This window comes from Lonchura striata, chromosome 2, assembly GCF_050655825.1.
Source record: "Lonchura striata isolate lonStrDom1 chromosome 2, ASM5065582v1, whole genome shotgun sequence".
Lineage (NCBI taxonomy): Eukaryota > Metazoa > Chordata > Aves > Passeriformes > Estrildidae > Lonchura > Lonchura striata.
The window spans coordinates 134,872,332-134,892,501 of NC_140704.1; the positions used below are offsets into that span (position 1 = coordinate 134,872,332).

At 42.8% G+C, this 20,170-nt stretch overlaps 1 protein-coding gene across 4 annotated transcripts; it reads left to right on the forward strand.

The window, feature by feature from the left end:
- The first annotated feature begins 8,153 nt into the window (after nt 1-8,153).
- ERICH5 (glutamate rich 5) lies at nt 8,154-20,039 on the forward strand. 4 transcript variants are annotated; one of them, XM_085572403.1, is made up of 5 exons: nt 8,181-8,312; nt 12,053-12,472; nt 14,381-14,497; nt 17,129-17,213; nt 17,499-20,039. In XM_085572403.1, the coding sequence occupies exons 1-4, from the start codon at nt 8,258-8,260 to the stop codon at nt 17,182-17,184; spliced, it is 648 nt and encodes a 215-aa protein (XP_085428529.1). In that variant the 5' UTR covers nt 8,181-8,257; the 3' UTR covers nt 17,185-17,213; nt 17,499-20,039. The 4 variants fall into 4 exon arrangements, with proteins under 4 accessions (XP_085428530.1, XP_085428528.1, XP_085428527.1 ...); XM_085572404.1 differs by lacking the exon at nt 17,129-17,213 and having other exon boundaries at nt 8,154-8,312; nt 17,499-20,038; XM_085572402.1 differs by lacking the exons at nt 17,129-17,213; nt 17,499-20,039 and adding an exon at nt 14,597-14,828 and having other exon boundaries at nt 8,159-8,312.
- Nucleotides 20,040-20,170: the final 131 nt, after the last annotated feature.

A 20,170-nucleotide genomic window follows, 5' to 3' on the forward strand; every position in this document is an offset into this window, starting at 1 on the left:
CGATCCCACAGTGCTGTCCATCCTAGAAGAAGCACCCCAGACTGGTGCAGGGAAGAGCAGAGAGCAGCAGCAGCTCAGCTGGCGCCTGCAGGGATGAGCAGTGTGGATGTTCTGCATGTGAGTTGAGGAGGTTGCCTATGACATCCCTCTAGAGGATGCTTAGGGATCCAGCCACAGGACGTAGTCTGTAAAGGCATAGAAATGGGATTTTCTGCTGGTGTGACTTATTCCCTTAAGACACTGCACCAAAAAGGCATCCCAGTGTGTACAATTCTTATGAAATTACAGAACTAGCATAGGAGCTTTGCTAGACTCGCCCAGGTTAGCACAAGCATGGGAAAGTGTTGGGCTTGTTGTCTTTAGGAAGTGTCATGCATTTATTGATATGGAATATGGAGAAACAAACTAAAAATCCAAGACAAAACATGCTGCATTCAGTTATTCTAGTATGCTTATATTAATAGATGTTATTTCAAGTAAGGGAAATAATTTATAGCAATATACTGCAATGCCCTTCTCCTGGTATGATTACCTCCATGGTAACTTTTTCTGCTGTATGATCACTGACCTAACCAAAATATTTCCAACAGGATAATCTTCTTAGTGACAGGCAGCAAACCATCATCCCAATAATTTTTTTTCTGAGTAAAAACCTTGGGTTTTGACAGATCAGTTTAAGCATCTAAATTAACATCTAAACTAACACTGAAACAAAGGTATCTTGGAAAAAATGTTACCAAACTTAAGTGGAACTGAAATATCATAAGTGAAACTCTGACACTGGTCCATCTCTAAAGGTAAAGTTCTCTGGGAATAATGTCTCTGCTAAGCACATAAATTATACATGTAGTATATAAATAATAATATAAAAATGTTACATTTTGTTGTATCTCTATAGTCAAGTATCTTTTATAGAAAAAAGCCCATTTCTATCCCTTTACAGAGTATGATTAAATCAATTTTGAAATATACTTCAAACTTTTCTTTGGCAACTGAAAAGTAAACTCCATTCTGTGTCTCTTTCTCCTCCTGCTCCTCTTTTTGTCCTTGTCCCAGCCCTCAGGTTCATTGCTGTTATTCCCCATCAAACTGTGGCTTTGCTTTTCACTCTTTATACTTTTATTCGGTTGGTTATGATCTGATGAAACATTCATCTTTCGTTCTTGTTGAAATTACTAGCGAGGGAGTAATGGCTCAATGGGCCTCGTGAAGTCCTCGTGGATGCCATTCCATTGGACTATTCCAGGTTTTATGTCACCTTGCAGTGCGGGAGCCATGCATGGCTCCGGGAGAGGGAGCTGTTCCCAAGGATGCCATTGCAGCCTCCGCTCACGTCCGGAGAGAACAACTCAGCTGTTTATAAAATTAGTTCTTTCTAGTAATGTGCTTTTAAAAAATCTCTGCATTTCCAAAGGAACTTTCTGATAGACACTTTGGGCACTGGACCCCAAATTCTGTCCCTAAATCTAGGTGGAATTAAGGATTGAGTTGGGGGTGATGGGAATACAGGCAGAAATGGGCACTATTGTCTCTCAGCCCTCAAACCTACTTTCTGTGAAAGCCTCTCCTGGGAGTCCATGGCCCAAAAAATGTCCTTTATAAAGACAAAGGGATAGTCCAAACCAGATGGAAATTACAGTAGAAGAAAGAAAAGGCTTTGGCCCTACTAAAATTCCTTAAACAATATTATACAGCCACTGTTTTGTTAAAAACAGAATCTGGGACTGCATGAGCCTTCACAGCAGTTTGATGATTAAGGAATGGGGGAGGACACATCAGGCACTCAGGCACCCTCAGGGATCTTGAGCTCCCCTCCGCAGCAGAAACAGAGGAAAGGCAGGGAAGCAGCAGACAGTGTCTCTATTTCCAACAAACAAGTCTCAAGATGGAGCGACCCAGGGAGCAGCTGGCAGCCTCAGGAAAAGCAGCGTTACTTCTCCCAGCACCAAGAGCAGGCACTGTGCCCTCCTCCAGCCCCCCGCCTGCCCCACCATGCCCAGCCAGGCAGGTCAGCTCCTTCCCAGGCTGAGCCGGGAGTTACTCTGGCTCGGGGGCCCTGCGGGCTGGCGCTCAGTTTGGCAGTGGAGATGAGCATGCAGGGAATGCAGAGTACTTGGGGAAAGCAGGACCACTTCTCACCCTGGCCTAACTCTGTGCTTGCCTGATGAGAGGATAGAAGCAGGATTTCTAACAGAGAGGGAGAACTTAATCCAGAGAGCAGTGGCCCTGAAGTTCTTTCACCACTTTTCCCCACTAAAATGATGACAAGATCATGTAAGAAAGCACCATTTAGAGGTATGAAGAGTGTGGAAAACACCAGCACTTGTTTTTAGAATTTTTAAATGTTTAATAATAATAAAATTGTTATAAAAATAGCAATACAATTAGAGTAATAAAAATTTAGAGTTAGGACAATTACAAGACAATAAAAAGCAAAGAATTACAGATGTCCGGATGCTCTTGGGCACTAAGCCATGAAAAGCATACCTTGTGAACAAAGAATTAACCCTTAAAAGCAATAGTCTGTTGCATATTCATATATCTCAGACATGATGTATAAATTCTGTTGAAACAAAGAACTCCGTCTGATCAGTGTCAACGTCCTCTTCTTAATCCTGTGGCACCTTCACAGCTGAGTGAGGCAGGAAGAAGTTAGTTTCTTCTAATTAGGGAGCCATAAATTTTTCTCTGGAAGATTCAGGTGTCCTGCAGCTGCTATCTTGATGCAAATACTTCATGCCTTTCTTCCCATGTACATAGTTTCTATTTTAATTACAAAGCTCTATTGTAACTACAAAACTACATTTACCATACTATTAAAATGTTAATACAGCACTTCTAATCAATATAACATAATACATATAGTATTCAATTTAATATTTGCAAAAAGACAAACATAAAATATGTGTTTTTCACAAATAGGTATAAGAGTGAGAGCACTACAAGAAAAGTCAGTGGTGGAACACTGATCAAATCCCAAAAATTAGAAAGCAACTTCATTTTGGGTGAATGAAACCAACTCAGTGTATCTAAAAAAGAGGAGTCAGCGTGATCCCTTGTTGAGATTAATTAAAAGCAGAGGCCAGACAAAATTAAGGGTGTAAAAAGTGGTTATATTTATTAAAAGGCCTTCAGATACATTTAGGGCAGACAGAGCCTTCACAGGGGCTACACCCAAAAAATGGATAACGAGTCACAGTTTTTCATACTTTTACAAGTTTGGTCCATTTGCAAGTTTTGGAACTTGCAATATTGGAAGTTAATCTTCCAATTACAACTTCCAATGTAATATTGGAAGTTAATCTTCCAATTACAGCTTCAGGTAATGAAGTAATTCACCTCAAGTTTGCTCTCCCACAACTCACTTTTGTTTTACATTTCTTGGGGCCTGAGACAGAAAGATGTCCTTGATTCCCAGGCCTAGAGAAGAATTGTTTTGTCTGACCAAAATGGGAAGACAGTAGCTGATACTCTATATGGAGTTCAGAGTTAAACACTAAAGAATTGCAGGTTTATAAATATATGAAAAATATAAAAGCTAAAATCCTAAAGCATCAAGGGAATCTCCTGCAGCAGCACTGACACAAATGCCAGTGTATCAGCAAACAAGCCGTGGTGGCAGGGTTACACATACCTGGGGACAGACAAGCAAGTCCTAGAGCTGGCCAGGATCACCTGTGGAGTGATCCTTTTTCCTTTTTCCTTGCAGCAGTTTGGCTGCAAGGAATCAGCACTAGACATAGTGCATATGTGGTTCATCCAAGCAGCATGCCTTTCTGCAGAGAAATCCCAAAGCAACTTCTCTGTCTTATAGAACCAAGCACTGTCCCCACAAATGTAGTGGCAATAATATAATCAGTTTTTCTCATTACTCATTAGAAAATCCAGTGAACAGTAAAATGAGGTAATAAGAAAACAGGTATGTATGCTAATTATGTGTGCTGTTGTAGACAGTGTATAGTTAACTGAGAGAAAAGGTTGGAAAGAAGATAAAGGGAAGAATGAGAAAAATCATTCTGAAGTCTGAAAAATTAGCAGTACATGGGTACCCTATGGTACAGTCTGGGATGGATCATTCTGTTAAATTCTCTGAACTTCTGAGGTCTTTATAAAGCTGAAGTGGCAATACTGCTGATCCTCAGAGAAAGTGGGGATCACTCTGGCAGCAGGGATGCAGAGGAACATCTGAAGCTGCACCCCTGCATAGCCCCTTCCCCTGAGTGTCAGTAGGCATTGTGTAGAGCTCAGCACTTGCTCCTTGTCAGAGCTGCCAGGTGCCTGAGATGGTAACAGGTACTGACCTGTCACCAGGAAAGCTCCAGTAAACGTGTGGTGTGACTGGGGGGGATTTCAAATTGTAATCTCTGCTAAAGCCAAGAGGGATAGTGTGTCCATAGCCATCCTTCAGATGCCACAGGTCACACGCTAACCCTGAATGATGAGATTCAATTCAAAAAAGACTGATCTTCTGATAAACTAGGCCTATATCTTTATTTTACCAATATGAACAATATTTCTTAATAGGATGAAAATATAAAAAAAAAAACAGTCCTACTTTGATTTATAGTCTGGTCAAGTCTCTGCACAATTACACAACAAGGTTGTGTGAACACCTGCAGCTATTATTCTCTAGTTTTGCACATCAGGGTTATTAAAAGTGACAGATTGTGTTCTCTGATAATCATTGCATTTACAGCAATTGCAAACATGTTCATCTGATTTTCACAGGGTTGTGCACTGAACTATCCCCTGTATTGTCAGGCAGACAAATACAGCTCTTTGTTTCAGATTACTGGGAATTCAGAATCCCAGTAAGGCCCATGTTCACTAGATCTGAATCAAAACCTTTCTTCAGCCACCCTTGAAGCAGCTTTACTATGAGAAAGGAAGGAAAGAAAGAAAGGAGTTGTGGAGGAAAATGGGTCGAGTGCAGAAAGGTTACCTCATTAGAGAACAGGGAAAACTCTGAGGTTAAATACTGTCTGTTGTGAATACCTGGATATCTGCAGACCTGGTCAAATTTTTCAGCCAGCAAATGCATGCTAAGAAGTATGTGTATATGTACATACATAAATATATACATGTATAAATACATACATTTTTATACCTAATTGCATAGCCAGCTTAAATCCAGTGCCAGTACAATGGGAAATGCATTTTCTAAGGGCCAAATTGTGCAGAAATCCACAGGTGCAGATTTCTAAAGACAGTAATCATTTTGATAAGAAAATCTTCAGATTGCCTCCTTTCCAGGAAATTATAAGGCATGTACTAGGAGCTAAGTTTCAAGGTTGTTGCTATCCCAGACCAAACAAAAATAGCTGTTTCAGAAGACAACTCTCTGTAGTTCATAAATCAGCATCACAGAACAGCCATCAATGGACCTACAAATATTTGGATCATGAAACATTTGGCCTGAATTACTTGACAAAGTAAACAATTTAGAATATTTTATTACTTGTTTAGGTACTGGTCGTTCTGCACCCAAAGAGCTGAGAAAAGAAGTCATCAAAAAGAAAGTTCTTGATTAACATAATGTTTTCAAAAGTCACTTTGATTTGGAAAGTCACAGGATTTGGGACTATCAGAAAATAGATATAAATTTAATTGCTATAGTAGGAATTATATCTAAAATACTCAGAAATCTTAACAGCTAGTGAGCTCTGGAATGACTGCAACAAATTTGTTCATATAGTACTGGCCTGGAGAACTTAAAAATTATCAGGGCCTTAGAGAAATCTTCATGGAATTTGCTTTTGGAAGTATATTGCTGATTGTGTATAAGAGGTCACAGGTATTTGTTGCTTTACCTCTGGATATACAGTTTACATTTAATTTTAATTTCCCAATTTGTATTCCTGGATAAAATGAATAGTTCAATATAATTGTTTCATTTATTTGCTCTTAAAGGTTTGGGGGATTTTTTAGCTACTTTGGTACTGTCTTCAGTTGGGGCAGTACCAGGGTGGTTTGGATTAGAGAAGGCAGAGAGTCTGTGGAGAGGTGCCCTGCCAAGGGGAAGGGACGGAAAACCTCCCAAGGATTTTCATCTGCCAACATCATACTGCAGCCACTGCATGAATTTCTTTGGGACTCTGTACAAAGTCTGTGCAATCCTGTGCTCCCAGAAGGTAGGACAGTGGCAGAGGCAGCTACTGTGCAGTTATCCCAGGGAGATGTTTGTGCTGAGTGCTCTGCAGAGGGCACACGTTGTCCAAGCCTGCCTGGCCAGGGCAATCCAACTGAAATGCTGAGGAGCAGCCCTGTCCCAGCGTGGCCCTGCCTGTGTCCAGCTCCAGCACTGGCTCTGTTATGTCCAGTCCTCCTGCTGAAAAGTTTCAGGAAGATACAGGAAGATACAGGAAGATACAGGAAGATACAGGAAGAGGGAAGACCATGACATTGTTAATTAGTGTTTGTGGGAGTCACCTGCCAAACAGCCCTTGGGCTCTCATTTCTATTTCTGTATCCTATCCAAGGCCTGTTTAAAGAACAGGAAGAAAAGAGCACCCTCGGTGAGCCTTGCTGCCAATACTCGTTCTCCCTCTCTCTGGCCTTGCAAACCTTGAATTCCTTTCTCTGCTGTATCAGTCAGCTGATGGTAGGTGCACTCTGCACAGTTCACCCTTTGGTTACGACAGGCAGGGAAGCAGGCATGAAGCTCTGCAGGAGAGAGAATGAACTGAATGTAGCCTTCCCTTTTATATTTTCCTCAGTGTTTGATGTTTCCTAGTGTTTCCTAGTCTGTCCTGGTGGCCCATCCTCCTTTGTTCTGTGAAAAATCACAGAAGAAAGGCTGGATATTAAGTATGTTTCCCAGCATGCTGGGCTTCCTCAGCTCATGTCAGTACTCCTTCACAGTCACAGACACTTCTGTTTCCTACCTGTGGCAGCAGAGCAGTCAGATGCCTTCAGGTGTCTTCATCTGTGCTGTACAGGAAATCCTGTAGTGTAGGGAACTGACCTTGCTCCCACTGCAGCAGTCAGGATTTCACACCAGCAGCATGAATGTTAAATATTTCTGAAATTAATTTTTAAGTTCCTAAGCCCTTTGTTGCACTTCTGCTTTTGTTGTCACAGAGCAACACGTTTTGCTAATCCTAAAGTTACCAGCATTTCAATGTCTAGTGTTGCATAGTAATCTTATATATAGCCACATAGAAATCTATAGAGCCTACAGTGGATTTTTTTTTTCTGTTGTTTTTAAAAAGCATCTTCAAAAATAATTAAAATTGAGGACGCAGAAACTATTGCAGAAATTATTGGACTCATTGTTACTGGTTAAATGTCCAAATACAATATGATTTTTCTGAATGAATTTCTGTGTGGATAAAAAAAGTTCATTTGGAAGAACACGTGATTAGTCTAAATCTGACAAAATCAAATTATGTATTGGGTGCAGTAAATACATTATCTGCTTGTGCAAGCAAATGTGTGGCAAAGATTCTTCATTCTTACTCTGGGAAGTTTTTAGGCCATCTCAGCTTTCCTGGACATCTGTTGATTTGCCTACATACAAATATAAAACATTTTCTTTATTTTACCTTTCAGGCCGATGGTAAGGATGTTACAGGTGGCCGCTGAACCCAGAGGACTCTGTGAACCAGGGATTCCTTTTTGCCTCCGAGCTGCTGAGACCCCAGGGGTCTGTGCCGCTCAGTTCAGCTGTTCCTGTGAGCAGGGAGGGCTGGCGGCGGGGCTGCGGCTCCTGTGTGAGTACGAGGGCACCCCTCGGTGCGCACAAACCAGACACAGTCAGTGCAGATAACCCAGCCCCGCTGCTCCTCTCCCGGGTCCGCTCTGGGGTTCCCTACAGACACCCCACACCCTCAGTCTCAGGCTCATAAACTCAACCACATTCACGGACCGCCAAACACCGGCGTGGCCTCCAAGTCTGTCTAATACCCCTGCCCAGACCCGGACCCTCTTACCCGGGCTACGGCTCTCCTCTACTCGATGCTATCGTGGCTCAAAGCTTGCTAGCGAGGTTCACGAACACACCCCAGGGTTAACTGTGGGGCACACGGACCTGCAGTCCCTTCCCTGCTGCCATTCACACCTGTGGCAGCCTGACGCAGCGCAGGAACACGCCCGGGGCAGGTGGCCAGGGCCGAGCGGCGGGGGAGGCTCCAGCGCCGGGGCCGCCCCCCGGCTCCGCAGGTCGCTGCTGCCGGCGGCCGCGCCAGCCGCGCCTCGCCCCGACTCGACCCGGCCCGGCCCGGCCCGGCTGTCGGGAGTGGTGCGGAGCCCGCCGGCCATGGGCTGCTCCAGCAGCGCCCGCAGCCGCCCCCAGGAGCCGCCGCCGCTGCCGGGTGAGCGGGGCGGGGGAGCCGGCGGGGCTGCCCGCAGAGCGCTCTGGGGATGCGGGGCCGCGCTGCTCTCGGGGTGGTCCCGTCCCGTCCCGTCCCGTCCCGTCCCGTCCCGTCCCGTCGCGGGGAAGGCGCCGCGGGTGCGCGTCCCAGGGAAACCCCACGGGGCCAGAAGCCCGTCGGGCTTGCCTCGGCTTTTCATTCTGTCCTGCGCCCCGTGAGTGATGGCTTCGAAACTGGTGGTTCTTGTGAATGAATGTCTAAGTCCCTTCCGCTCCGCTCCGCAGGCTTTTTTGGTTTGTTTGTTTGTTTAGTTTCTAGACACGTCCTGCTGTTGGTCTTTTTGTGTAGCACCTTGCCAGTCTAGTGCCCTTTCTTTCCTTCTTTAAAAGAATAATCAACTAGCAATATTTGACCCCACTATCCTTCCTTTCTCTAACAAAATCCACCTAGACATAGTGTGCAGCATTGGCAGTGTTCCTGTGGCTTTAATTGACTTAAGTCACAGCCGACTAATTTTGTGAGCAAGGTGTATTTGCAGGGTGTTCCATAAGAATATCCTTGCTATTCAGTAGAAGTAAAACAAAACTTTGTTTCTATATTCATTATATTTAGCTCTTTGTTCCAAGGAAGGTTTGGAAACACTTCTGTTAAGAATCTGAATGCTGAAGTTACAGTAATTGACCTCTCCAGAAAGATACATCTTAAAGGCAGATCCAAAAAAGTTGTTTGCATTTCATTTTACTGCGTTTCTTTCCTATATTCTTGAGTTATGATCTGTTGTTGTTACTCTGAATCCATGTTTTTTGCATGGGTTTATATTCTGTGTGCTGTCTTGTGGTGCTGTGGCTTGTGACTGCAGAGAGGAGAGCAGGTTGTGGGCTGAGCATTGGCTGTGCCACTACAGAGCCAGCACACACCTGCTGAAAGTATCAGGAGAAACCTCTTTATGCTGTACCTGCTGTCTCAGTCACCTGGCCAATATACCAATTCCTCTGCCTTTCCTTCCTCCACTAAATGATACCTACACAGGAACACTGAAGGGCTCAAAGAAACAGCAGGAGTAATTTATTCTGAGTATTTTAATTATTTGGTATAAAAGCATGTTCATGGCAGGATAGGTCATGAAACATACTAAATACATACACTAATGTCATGGCACGGTTGAAGTGCAGTTTGCAATTACAGATGAAATATCTGCATTAATTTGGCAATTACTAATGAGATATGTTAACAATTTGCTAATTTACTTTAATAAGAAAAATAATTTGAAAAAAAAAACAAAACTTCTATAAATAAGTTAATAGAGGAAAATGTATTTCATTTTCTTCTGTTGGTGTGTAGCTCACAAAACTTTGAGGCTTTTCCAAAAGGAAAGAAGGCAAAGAGTAAATACTGTAGCCATGGTTCACATACATTCACTGTGTTTTTCTTTGTTTCTCCAGCTAAAATAGTCTATAGCAGAGAAAAAAAAAATTAGAAATAAAGCAAAACTAGAAGGAATCCTAGGAATGCTGACTGCCACATGATGTTAATTTTTCTCAGGGATAAAGGTATTGAACAGATTACTGAGAGGATTTATTTTTTCCATATTAGGGAATTCTTTGCATTTCAGATGAGAGCACAGGAATGCTTCCAGGGTTTCCAGCGGTGCAGATATTGTATCACATGGCAGTATTTTATAATCCAATTTATATAAAACATTTTGATGTAGAGAGGGCTAGCTCAAAGTTATAGGGCTGATGCTTATAGGAGCTGCAGGAGATTCTTAGTTATAATACATTTGAATTGTTTCTTTTACTGCTAACATGAATTAAAACTATATAACATGCAAATTTTCACAGCTCATTAGGATTTAAATGATCTCTCTCCATCTGGCATTGAGCAAGGTGAAGGTGTGAAAAGTGTCTAAAGGGACAAAAAATAAAAATGTGAAAATATCAATTTTCTGGTTTCTGAGCATACATTGCTTTTTAAATCACTGCTTAGAGTAGCTTAAGTTTAACATTCACTCACTACTATTCTGATTTGGTATCTGTTTCACCTTGAGCTTCATTTTAGGAAAAGGAGTGCTTGGAAGACAAGGTGTAATAGAGATCTAGAGAAAGTAATCAGGGAAATATATTTGCTGTTTCTCATAATGCAAGAACTGCCACTTCATGAAATGACCAGCAGCAGGATTAAAACCAGCCAAGATGTGTTTTACAGGGGATGTAATGGGGCTGCAGCCCTCATTACCATTGGATATAGAGGAGACTGACTGTAAACAGATTGAAAAGGGACTTGAACAGGTTGACAGAGGAATTCCACTGACAGACTGACACTCAGCCTGGTGAGCTGGGGCCCTCAGCCTTTTCTCCTGCCCCTTGGCAACTGTCAGAGACAGGGTGGGTCTTGTCCTGGGTCTGTTTTCAGAGACCCGTAGCTGAGTTTTCCTCCTGTTGTTGGAGTTGCATTATAAATTGCCATTCCACTGTGGATTTGGAGGGGTTGATTGCAACTTGGATGGTTTGACAGTTCCTGGGACAAATGAGATTTTATCTGTCTCATAGTCAAAATTGTTTTCTGTCTGTCTCAACAGTCCAGATTCTCAGTTATTGCTCTTCTTCTGGCTTAGCCATCCTTGCCTGGGTCTGTAGGCACATGCTGACAAGGTGACACTTGCTGGGGAGCTGTTTTGTTTGAATGTCTCAAAAGAACTGTAAACTTACATTAAGGGCAGCAGTGTTCAAGCAGATGTTTTAAGAGGAGGGTGTACGACTTTTTTTCCTGTTCATCTACGTCTATATGAACATGTATAGATGTGTTCATCTGTGAACAGTATCATATGGTTCTGCTTACTGGCTTTGACACTGCAATCATAATTTTATCAGAAAATACAGTTTTTCCAGTTTTGTAATTATTATATAAACAGATTTCATGCTTGAATTACCAGGGATTTCATCCTGACATTCTTTAGGAAAAGGTTAAGTACAAGATCCTGTCAAACTGAATTTTGTTAGAATGTTAGTAAGTCAGTCTGATAGGTAGGTATAGCTCATTTTGAGTCTTCAGCTTTTATCCTTAAATACCTGTCAAAGTAATTTTGTGAGTTCTTTATTCATATTTTTTTTCCTGCCAAAACCCATTGCTTTACTAGCCAATAAGTTGATAAAAGAATTGGAAGTTTTAATTTGTTTAGTCTTCCTGATGTTGATTTTTTTTTTTTTTTTTTTTTGTTAGTTGTAGTTTAGTATTGAAAAAGACAAAGTGTTTTTTGTTTTGAGAAGTGAGCACTGCTCATCCTCTGGGCTCTCAGGGGTTTTATTCAGTCCACCTGAAGGTACTACCAGAACTTCTCACATGCAGCCCAGGACAGCAGATCCCTCACACTCCCCACACTGATGCTGTGCTTCCTTGCAGTGTCCCATCACTAGCAAACCATGTGCACACTGCAGATTCAAAAGGGAAAATGTAATAGAACATAGACTTGCAAACAAGTCTGCTCTCTTCATATAAAAATGTATTACATGCATCAAATGAAAACTTATTTTTAATGTAAGAGCAGCATCATCCTCTACTGGATATGTGTGGTTATGTGCAGCAGACCTGTGAGGAAGTATTTTCCCTAGCCAGGAGGGAGCTCTTTGACAGGTAGTGCTTGTGTGGTTCATTGTGGGTTTAGTTGTCATCCACCTTATGTGCCCATTCACCAATTATCTGTAATTCTCTTTTTCCTTTCCTTGCCCTACTGAAACTAAAAGCATCCTCAGGTGCAAACACCCCGACTGCAGATGACCATGGACCTGTAGCTGACCAAACACAGCTGGAGCCAGCAGAGCATGTGAGCCTTGCTTCTGAGGAGACCAACCCAGGCGAGCAGCTGCCGGGAGAGGAGACTTCAGCCACGATCCGGAATGTGGAGGGGAAGACAGAGTCGGTCAGTAAAAGGGAGGAGCCAGAGGGCACCGAGCCCCTGCCTGCAGGAGAGGAGGAGAGCTCTGAGCTGCCCTCCGTGTGGAGAGAGGAGAGCAGGGAGCCTTCACCGCCAGCGCCAGGAGAAGATGCTGGGGCACCATCTCCAGAACCAGCAGAGGACAGTGGGCTGGTAGAGGGCAGTGACAGCTCTGTAGTGGAAGTCGTCGAGAAAGTACATATTACTGAAGAGGACCACCTCGTTGAGGGTAATGTTTGTGCTTTTATAAATTCAGGAGACAAAAATTTGCCTCCAGGGTGTTCTATGTGGGTCCTTTTGGCTTTACTAAGAGCCTCAAATGAAGTTCTGGAGTCAGAATTTGGTCGAGGGAGTCTGTATGATGTGAGGCATAGAAGAATGTGGCTGGGTAAGCCTCGGATTTACAAGTCCAAGCTGTAATAAATTTAATCAGCATTTTCACCTATGCTATTTCATTTCATGTCCTTTTTGTTCTTAGCAGATCAAATGTCCCTCATTTAAAACATTGTGTCTCTTGGTAGCTCAGACACTTTCCTTAATATTTGCACAGCCCAAAGGCTCAATTACTTAGTCACATGTACTGATTATAAACCAGCTGTCCTTGCACACATAAAGCTGAATGTAGAAGAAAAAGATCTCTTCAATGCATACTTGGCATCTCCAGTGTGTCCTGGAAGCTTGCCTACAAGACAAGCAGAATAGAAGTACTAGTGGAGAGACATAGGACTGTCTTTGCAGCAGTGCTTGGAGATGACTGGGTGGGGAGAGAGGGGCTGTGTGAGGAAGCAGTAGTGTCTGAGGTGACAGGGATTTCCATGTGCTGTGGAGGGACCTTTAGCAGCAGGTGGAAATTGCAGGCTATGCTCCCCTTTGGGTTAGTGCTCAGAGAACATGGACTGCACTTACAGAAGATGAACACTTCACAGGAGGAATCAAATTTCTCCTAAAAGGTACAAAGTAACTCAGTAAGGAATCAGATGCATTCCTGGGGTAGCTCTTCTTCAGGGAATAAACAGGTGAAGCACATGAGGAGTATCTCTCTGCAAGCAGATAGCCTCACTCCACTTTGACCTTGAAGAAGTACGAGGTGCAGAAGGATTGATCCGTGCGAAGTCCAGAGCCAGATACTGGAGACTGCCACTGCCACTACTCCCGTGGCTTAGTGCTGCTTGTCTCTGAAGTGGCTCTATGAATCTCATTCTTTGCTCATCCTTTGTAGGTGGGCATGGTTGTTGGATTGCTTTGTTGTTTCCTGTGTCTTTTCATGAAAGAATTTTGTCCTCTACATAATAATCTATCCTTTGAATAAAGCCTTGTTTTATGTAAGCAGTAAATGACAGACTGCTTACCTGTTAAACACACATCCTGCCCAGCTGCAAACTCCAATTGCTTTATTCACAATTTATAAGCCTCAGGGCAGTGCCAGAGGCAGAGCAGCACACCCTGGATCTTGTGCTGTCACTTCTCATCAGTGGAAACATGTTTACACTGTCTGAAGATGAGTTTTGAGGCTTTTAGCACCAAGTGATGTGTGCAGGGTGAGTGAATGAAGCTTTTGGGGAAAAGAATTTTGCTACTATTATTTCCAAGGTAGCATTAATACCTTACCTTGACTGCATTCTTTTCCCAGAGGCATCTGATGAAAAAGGGATTTTCTATTTTTATGATATTTATGATTTTTTATGATATTTAGCATTTGTTTTGCTTTCCTTTTGTGCTTCCATAGCTATGGGAGGAAATTAGTTAGGCAGCAGCTTCTCTGGGAAAGCAGGGTTTCAGCCAGACTTGCATGTTACCATGTTTTCTATTTATGGGGTTTTTTTTCCGATTGCAAATAAAACTGCACATCTATGAAATAAAATACAGGAAAAAAAAATAATTTGAGCAGAAATAGGACTCATGATTTCCTTTGGATACAGCACCAAGGGGATTTTTTTTTTTTTGTGAAAGCATGAGGAGAACTTCATGGGCATGAGGCAACCATATAGCTGGATGATGAAAAGTGTTTGTTTTCCTGTTTGTTCTCTCTGGGTTCATTCAGGGGGTACCTTGATAACAGGCATTGGAGAGCTTACAAACCAAAAAGGTGATTTTTTTTAGTGGATCCTAATTTGATCTCCATGGTTGCCATTCCCAGGTGAGACGGGAGAACAGGTGGAAACTGAGCTGCTCAGTGAGACAGTAAGTGAAGGGCCTGAAACAAAAGAAGAAGAAACAGGAGAAGCTGTGGATAGTGCAGCAGCGACAGAGATAGGTATGTTGACAGAGGAGGGAAGGACCACATGGGTTATTGTTTAAGAGACAGCAAAGACTGTCCTGTCCTTATTGAGCATATCTTGTTATTCCCCTGTAGGCATACAGCTGCTTTCTGCATTTTTACACAAGAGGGTCAAAGATACTTTACAGTAAAAGACATTTGGACATTTGGATACTTTACAGTAAAAGACAATTGGAAGTCATGCTTTTTACATGGGTCATCTTTATAGAATACGCAAGCCTTATGAGTGGTAACTTTCTTCCTCTTTGGGAAGAATGATAGACTGTAACATGCAGTCTTGGAAAATAAAAAACCTTTGTTAAAGTCATGACTCTGCTCATTATTATTTGTAGGCTTGTCTTTGTAAGCTAAGCCTTAATACTTCTTTGTGATTTCCATTCTATGCCAGTCATTTTAGATCCCCCTTGTTCTCCTTATCAGCTGAAATCAGCAGTGTGGTGCTGTGATGAAAGCACATTACACAGCATATTCGGTCACATGGTGGGAAGGAAAAGTCACAGGCCAAATAAAATTCCTGTGGAAAACTGTCACACCACTGAAGAGAAAAATTCAAGGGGATAAGATTATCTCTGGCAGACTTTGAGATTATGGTCAAAATTCTGTCACCACAATCTTGCTACAAAAGTTATTTATTCTTCTTCCTCCACATTTACTAAGAACCTCACACTTGAGTCTATCTTGTAAGGTGTTGACATGCCCCAGAAGGCAGAATTAGAATCCCAGAATTATTTAGGTTGGAAAGTATCATTGAGTCCAACTGTTAACTCAGTGCTGACAGGTTCATCACTAAATCTTGTCCCTAAGTGCTGCATCCACACATTTTTTGAACACCTCTAGGGATGGTGATTCCACCACCACAGGTTACCCTGTGGTATTGGTGGGATATGGAAAATGATGAGGAGGAGATGCAGACAGCTCCCCCTTCCCCCAGCAAATGTTGCTGCAATAGCTGGAATTGCCTTCTCCCTCTCCCCTCCCTCCTAATCACTGGTATACTTAGTCACGCTCAAAATCTCTCTGGGCTAGCAAGTATTTCTGTAATTCAGAAGAGAACAGCTTCAGCAGAAAGAGTGGCAGATACCTTACACAAATGTCTTTCATGGCTTCCAAAGGAGCCCCTTGCACCTGGGGTGAGCAGTCTTTGGCTCCTTCCCAATGCTAGTATGTCACAGCCTCAGGGCAAGCCAGCGTGTTGCGCTGCTGCTTATGCTTCTGCCACAGGGCCAAGGGAAATGGTTTTCAGCACAAGAACTGCAGTCTGTAAGACAAGTAGAGTGATGGTCAAGCAGTTTGGTCAAGGCTTATGTGCCTTTATGACCCAAGTAAAATTAGATCAGCAGTGATAAAAAAAATGCTCACCTCTCTTTAATTTTCATGTTTGGCAGTTGCTCATCTTTGTACATATTGTTACTTACATAAGCTAGCCTATGAAGAGAAGCAGTTCTTGGCCACTGATTTCTTTTGCAGTATCTCTAAATTTAAGCCAGATAGTTTTGCCTATGAAGTCAAAACAAGTTTAATCAATCAACTTGTTTTTAATGTATTAAAATTATGTCGTTTTTAAAAGCTCCTATGCTTTTGCAAAGAATCATCTCTGTGCGCTGTGAATTCAGCAGAACACTTAACTTGATTCTAGAAAACCTCAAAGAACATCTTCCTGCTCCTGAAGAGTTAAGAGAATCATAGAAAGGCTTGGGTTGAACGGACCTTAAAAATCACCTCGTTTCAACCCTCCTGCCATGGGCAGGGATGCCACCCATTAGATCAGGTTGGTCAGGGCTCCATCCAGCTTGGCCTTGAACATAGCCAGACATTTCACCCAGTAATGATTACAGCTTTATTGAAATTCTTCTTGCATTTGCCTGCTTTGACAGTATTCTCCTGACAGTTTTGTAAGGGAGCAGCAAGAGGAGCCCTGCTTCTCTGTCTGTAATGCATTTCAGATGATGGGAGTGCACTGACCCAGCTCAAAGAACAGCTCCAGTCAAGAAGAGCAAACAATACTAAGAATGGAATAGTGACCATCTAAACCTGGGATTCTGTTGTGTAAGGGAGCAATTCTTCCATCTTGAAAGGATATTGAAGAAATAAAGCAAGATTCTGGGCAGGAAAGCAGGATTGCTTAAGGGAATGGAAAAATTCTTACTTTGAGAGACATCAAAAACATTCACAGCTTTATCTCTAGGAGGGTATGACTAAGAGGATACAAGCTGATCCTAGACAAAAAAAAAAATAAAAAATCAGACACTGTGATTTCAGCCAGTCACTCCCTTGGGCACTATCACTGAGCTATCAAGTGAGCCCTGGAGCTTCTCAGCTGCTGATGGCCACCAGTAGCTTCAGGGGCTGGACGACACAGTTCCTCAGCCATACTTTGTCATGGAATAGCTGAGGTAGAAAAACACCTCTGGAGCTTGTCTATTCCTGCTCAAACAGGAACAGGTTGTCCTGCCGGGTTTTGAATCCCAAGGGGTGGAGACTCCATCAACTGTGGGCAGCCTATTCCCATAACTTAAGTGTCCTTACAGAAAAACTAAAAAACCCCGTGTATTTAAAGGTAATACACTGTACTTCAATTTGTGCCCTTTGTCTCTTGTCCTTACTTAGGATTTACTGTCTGTGAAGTGCCTGCCTTTATGTCAAATCTGACTGGAAGGATGTAGTGATTTCAAAAGTTGTTAAAAGGCTGCAGGTGAGGAGGAGCTTGAGAATGTAGCAGTGATGAGTAACATCACAGAGGTGATGTTAATGTCTGTAACAGGAACTGTGTATGAATGGGATGGGGGAAGAGGAAGCAGAACTAGTGGTTGCTTTTGGGTCCACACAGAACATTCTTACAGATTTGGGAGAAGAGCAGATATCCCCTTCATCCTGTGATACTTCCAGGGAACTTTCACTTTGAGTTCCTGTCAGATTTAGTGAACATCAAGTTATACCTTCAATTAATTGCTAAATTAATTTTTTCCATGTGTTTCAGAGACAGCTAATAACAAGGAATAGAAGTTGTGTCTCAATGAACTTCCTCTTCTTGGGCCTGCTCTTCTGTTCACATGAATATTTTTAAATCTAATTGGGTTGGGAAAATATAAAGGCTTTTATGGATTGAACCACAAGCTACAGACACATGAATAGGAGGCATTGGAAAAAGTTTTATACAATACAGATTTTTTGAAGTCAAGCTGACAAGACTTTGTGTGTCTTTGAAATATCCAAACTTTCATCTCCCTGCCAGAGTGCCTTCTTTACATACCAGGATAATTTTTCAACAGAAGTATGATCATTCCTTTTTCAATTAGGAGTTTTTCCCAGGTTCAGATTAACTGGCTTCAAACTGTTGAAACCTCCAACCAACATTACATAGAATGAGGAATAGAGTGTAGCTTTTTTCTCTTCAATTATTGTAAGTAGGCAGGTTTTCTGAGTGCCTGGACTAACAATGTAGGGAACTGCTGAAGTGTACAGCTTGTAGAGGACTGGGAGAGGAAATTTACCAAGCTCTAACTAAATGTAGAGGGGAGTTTTCCAGAAAATAGGAGATAACAGAGTGCAGTGTCCAGGACCCAGCTGTGTGCTGCTCACTCCCCATTTTAAAACTCAAATTTATTGAAGGGATTGTAGTACAGTACATGGGCATTTTTAATCGAGTGGGATGTTTTAGTTGTATAAATCGTAGAAGAGAACTTCACAGCTATTAACATTCATGGCCAGTAATAACTTCTCTTTAGCTGTGAAGCACTTCTCATATGCATTTGTGGCTTCTAAAATGGACTTCTAAGAGAGAAAATACAAACTTGTCTAAGAGACAAATATAAGCCTGTTCCCAAAGAAAAGGTGATCTATTATATTTCCCTGGAGTGCTGTCCTCCAGGACAAATATGGAGAAATATGCTATCAGAGACTATCTGGGTTCTTTTCCAAAATGATGAATAATCATTTTGGAGATGAAGCCGAATGGCAATACTTTCAAACAAATTTCCTGTGAAAACAGGCCCTGGATATGATTTGTGTTTTGGGTCAGGTAAAGAGTAGAAATTTGTTCTGATGGTGAATGTTACAGCGTGGGAACCCAGGGCAGGGGGAATATCCTCCTGTCTGTCCTGGGCTGCTCTGACTCCCAGGAAAACACTGACTTTGACCCTCATTCATGGAGAAGGCCTCCAAAGCTTCAAAGTAAACTAGAGACCACTCCAGTGTGAAATAGATTGTAGGGATTGTAGAGAGTAGTTTAGTATGTCACATGGGTGAGAAATTTCAGTTTCAGGATTTTTAGCATACTGTAGATGGGTACAAGATGGAGGTTACAGGGTGTTGTCTCGAGTTCCTTTCTCCTTCCTTCTTCTTCTTGGGTTCGGCTAATATCTTGTAATTGGGCAGAAAAATCTGCATTGCGGGTCTTTAGGGGTCAGTTATTGGGTTAGAAAGAGAAATAATATAGGTGTCACTTCTTAATTGGGTAGTTTAGTTTTTGATTAGACTTAAAAAGGCCTTGCAACACGAGGCCATTGGCTATTTTTGTGCTGTTTTTGGGCATGCAAGGTCTGGGTGCAGATAGTGTACTGAAGTCATGATAAGATAACAATAAAACAAGAACCTGAAGATCAAAAAAGTTCTGTGGGTCTGCATTTCCTGACAAAGAACTGCTTCAGGAGAGTTCCCCCCCGTCAGGGGAGCCCTCAGGGAGTTGCCCAGAGTGGGGCCCACAAATTCACAGCTGGTGCCCCAGTGAGAAGAGAATCCAGCTCCGAAGAGATCATCCCACACAGTCCCTGGAAGTGAGCCCGATCCATCAAAATTCCTCTGGAGGTGAAAGTACTCAGCTGTTCAACGTCTCGATTCCTGGTGGCCACAGGAATCGCATCCCGTGCTCTGCTGGACGGATCTTGGGACTGAGAGCTGAACCCCAAATTTGGTAAGCTCTGAATGGGACAAAAATGGGAGGGAATCTCGCCAAAAGTGATTTAGATGCACTCCAAAAATTAGAATCCTTAGTGAAACAGCACCCATCAAAATTACACAAAAAGGATTTGGAAAATTTGTTACTTTGGGCAAAGGAAAATTACCCATCTCTTAAAGAGGAAGATTTATTTCAGCCCTGTTTTTGGGCGGATGCTAGCGTCAAATTATATGAGGACGTGGCATACCACGATCCACACGCAGGAGTGTTGTTTGCGGCTTCTAGAGCAGTTTATCAAGTTACATATGATGTGAAATATTCGCAATCTGCTACACATCAATCATTGAAAAATCCCCAAACAACTGAGAGTTTTTCCCTCGGGGAAGAAGGGCAGGAGTCTGCCGCCGCAGAAAGGGGATTTCTGGAGAAACCCCCCGGGAGAGGGGACGGGGCGGGAAGGAGAAAATAAAGCGATTGCGTCTCGGGAGGAGCCCGACAGACAGCGGCTTCCACGGTGTAAATTACTCATCGGTAAAGAGGAGGAAGAAGACATATCTTATTTTGACTTTCTTACGTCTGTGTACATCCCTGAGGTGGGAGAAGGGGGCTGGAGGGGCCGTTCCATTCCCTTCCCCAACTCCGGGAGGCGGCACAGGCGATCGTGGCCAAGCCCTCGGCTCGGGGCGGGCCGCGCCCAGCCCGGGCGGCTGCCAGCCTCCAACACAGACGGCACAGGGCTCGCCCCAGCGGGCCGC

Excerpts from the sequence above, each read along its gene's own strand:
- ERICH5 (XM_085572401.1), top strand. The coding sequence starts at position 8,258 with ATGGGCTGCTCCAGCAGCGCCCGCAGCCGCCCCCAGGAGCCGCCGCCG. Across the intron at positions 8,313-12,052 it reads GGAGCCGCCGCCGCTGCCGG|CATCCTCAGGTGCAAACACC; the intron begins GTGAGCGGGGCG and ends TGAAACTAAAAG.